Here is a 3,117-nt window from a genome sequence, read left to right as displayed (position 1 = left end):
TAAGTTAGATTGCAAAACTGTTAAGTCCACACAGTCCGCAACGACAAACGGAAAAAGTTACAAAGTCTATCTCGCGATTAAATTATTGCGTATCCAGCAAAGCTAACGGTTTATGCGTCGTAAATCGTCCGTACTAGATTGGACTGTCTTTCAATCACACCTGGGGAGGCAAAGCAAAGCCTACTTTCTTCTCTTTATCGCTTCACTGCATTTCCATTATATTAATTAGGCTGCAGTATTGGAGTCCGACTGAATTGCATAGTTCGCACAATGTTGCATTTTAAGTCTATTTGCACGTGGATGAAAGAGAAAGACTAACAAAAGACGATGGTGCCAGCCCACTTATCTAGGACTTGCTACTTCATTGGGACGATTGAAACGGCACAAATGGAAATAAAAGAAATAAATAAGGGCAAAAACTGAGCAAAGTAACTTGACGCTTCAGGCTTGTGTAGCCTTTGCAAATAGTGCGTGCGTGCGTGCGCGTGCGTGTGTGTGTGTGTGTGTGCGTGTGTGTGTGTGTGTGCGTGTGCAGAGAGCTCACATGACAATTTGTAGTTTTCATCTTTAATCTTAAATGAAAGTGATCGGCCTAAACGGTATAACGCATACTGGCAAGCCTCAGGGCACCCCGAACATGTTACTATGATTGGTTTTCCACAATTAAGTTTAGGTTTTGATCCCCGGGAGATATGTATAACGTGACTTCCTTGCATTGTGAAATGGGTTTTAAACATAGCGCTCTCAAGGGTCTGTGCATAAATAACTAAATAAATAATTGACAAATGAATGCACATCTACGTAAAAATTAACTGGGCAATGAGTTCCTGTAACTGAGTAAAATGAATAAATTAATGCTGGCGATATAGGCAGCCTTTCTATGTTGTACAATAGAGCGCACATAACCAGTTTGCTTAAATATTGCTCCCCCACATGTCTAGGTAATGATCCTTCCGTACATTTTCTGAATATTTTCTTGCAGGCAGGCAGTCACCGTAAGCAGAGCAGAGCTTTCAAGCATTTTCATAGAAGACACGGCAGGTCCCGGTGGCGTCGACGTACGGCTGAATTAGAATTCAATAAATGATTCAGTCAATGAACCAATCAATCATTCATGTCTGTTTCCACAATGCAGAGCAAAGAAGCTTTTGCAAGTACAAATAATCCACTCGTGTATGCAGTAGCCTAACAGTTTAACTGACGCTGTATTTTTTTTTTCACTGCTAAACACACATGCTTCAAAAATGCAAATTTTAGTCTTTGATTATCACTCCGTTTTTCTTATATCAAAAAGCATGCAGAAACTTTATTGGAGTTATCTAAACGTGCGTAAGCGTACCCCCAAATTTCAATTGGCCAATCTCAAATTCGAGCTGGGCCACCCCCATATAAATTGGTCGACCCCAAAATTTCAAGTTGGCCCATGCCCAAATTTTAAGTTGGCCTAGCTTCATATTTCATTTGGCGCACCCCCAAACTTCAAGCTGGCCCATCCCCAAATTTCAGTAGGCCCACAATCAAATTTAACCCTTTCAGCCCTGGATTTTGTTATTTGCATATATTTTTTTGCTGTGCATATTTTGCACCATAAGGACTCTAGAATCATGCCTGAGCAAAAAATAAGTCATTTGTGTTATTATTTACCGGTTTACAATCATGTCGTCAAAACCGCACATCAGGGCTTAGTGGTTGCGAAAGGCAGTGAAGAGCTAATTTATTCAGAGGTGGAAAACACAGTCATGGCAAACACAAACATCACTAATTGTTCATGTGGAAGCCTCTGAAGCCGTTTCGAGCCTTGGCAAGACACAGGTGGACGTTGCATTTTTCGCACATGATATGGGTTTGTCTTGTGCATCCCTCGAGCTTACAACGCTGTTCCCTGCTGTCGGTACGAAGCGGCCAGTGTCCCACATTATAACACCTTACGTCTTGTACAGGCCGATTTTCAGCATATCTTGCTTTTTTCGAAGTCACCAGAGGGGAGTGTGACGGCCTTCCTCGCTTTTGCATCTTTGGCAGGCTGTCGGCTCGTGCAAGTGCTTCACTAATATGGAGGGTGAAGTCAAGTAAGTCCAGTTGCTTGGCAGGGATCAGCCCTCGTGCAGCTGCATCACTTCTATACTCCAGCCATGCGTTCACAACCGAGGCATTGATAACGTGGAATATCATCCTCAGCGTCCACTTTCGCCACTGAATCTTCGTACGGTAGAGCGCTACAAGGAAGTCGGTTTTATCGACTCCACCCATGCTGCTGTTGTACATCCTTGCAACAGCTGGGCGTTTCACTTCAATGTAGCACTTATCCGTCTTGCTCCACCGCTTGGCGGTGTCCTCGTCATCAATGGTCACAAAGTTCGATGCCATGGTCACAGCTTTGTTGTCATACCATCGCGTGACAGCTACTTTTCCGTCCTTGCTGACCATGGAAGCAGAAGTTCCGCGGCCTTTTTCTTTAGAATTTTCTCCGACTCCAATGGGCATTTTTCACACCGGTTGGTTCAAATAGTTCCTGCCGCAAATATTTTCTTGTGTAGCAGCGCGTGCAGAAGAGGTAGCGATGTAAAATAATTGTCAAAATATAGTTTGTGTCCCTTGTCGCAGGGAATTCGATAAGCCAGCTGTGACACTATAGCACCTGTCACACCATGTTGTTGCGTGAGACTTTCTTCTAACCGCGTCGTTGACCCCTGATACGGCAGCGAAGAATACACGATGCCAGACTCTCCACAAAGCATGAAGATTTTTATACCCCAGGGGTGTGGTTTCCCTTTCACGTACTGTTTGATATCCAGCTTTCCTTTGAAGGGAACAATTTGTTCGTCGATACACAATCGCTCCTCCACATGCAGTGCCTGACACCTTTCTTCGAATTTATCAAGAAGAGGTCTTACCTTCCATAGGCGATCATCAGGGTCAGGCCGAGACATGTCAATATGGAGATTGTTTCTCAGCTTTTCAAAGCGGTTGCGTGAGAGCTCGGTAGATGCAACCAGCCTAGTCTTCACTTCCGGCTTCCAATATAACCGCAGCCTTGGGTATCGCATGACGCCCATGATGAGGTGAAGTGCAAAGAGTTGTCGGATCTCTTGCTCGTTTGTATTTACCGATTTGCCT

The 3,117-nt window shown here is 44.1% G+C and overlaps 1 protein-coding gene across 1 annotated transcript; it reads right to left on the bottom strand.

Annotated features, from left to right (window-relative positions):
* Positions 1 to 1,112: 1,112 nt before the first annotated feature.
* LOC140219239 (piggyBac transposable element-derived protein 2-like) lies at positions 1,113 to 2,484 on the bottom strand. Its single transcript, XM_072289049.1, has 2 exons — positions 1,978 to 2,484; positions 1,113 to 1,118 (listed from the first exon to the last, which is right to left on the bottom strand). Exons 1-2 carry the CDS (start codon positions 2,482 to 2,484, stop codon positions 1,113 to 1,115), a joined length of 513 nt encoding a protein of 170 aa, XP_072145150.1.
* Positions 2,485 to 3,117: the final 633 nt, after the last annotated feature.

This window comes from Dermacentor andersoni, chromosome 1 (genome assembly GCF_023375885.2).
Source record: "Dermacentor andersoni chromosome 1, qqDerAnde1_hic_scaffold, whole genome shotgun sequence".
Taxonomy (NCBI): domain Eukaryota; kingdom Metazoa; phylum Arthropoda; class Arachnida; order Ixodida; family Ixodidae; genus Dermacentor; species Dermacentor andersoni.
This window is presented reverse-complemented; position numbering and strand designations above follow the sequence as displayed.

Excerpts from the sequence above, each read along its gene's own strand:
- LOC140219239 (XM_072289049.1), bottom strand. The coding sequence starts at position 2,484 with ATGCCCATTGGAGTCGGAGAAAATTCTAAAGAAAAAGGCCGCGGAACT.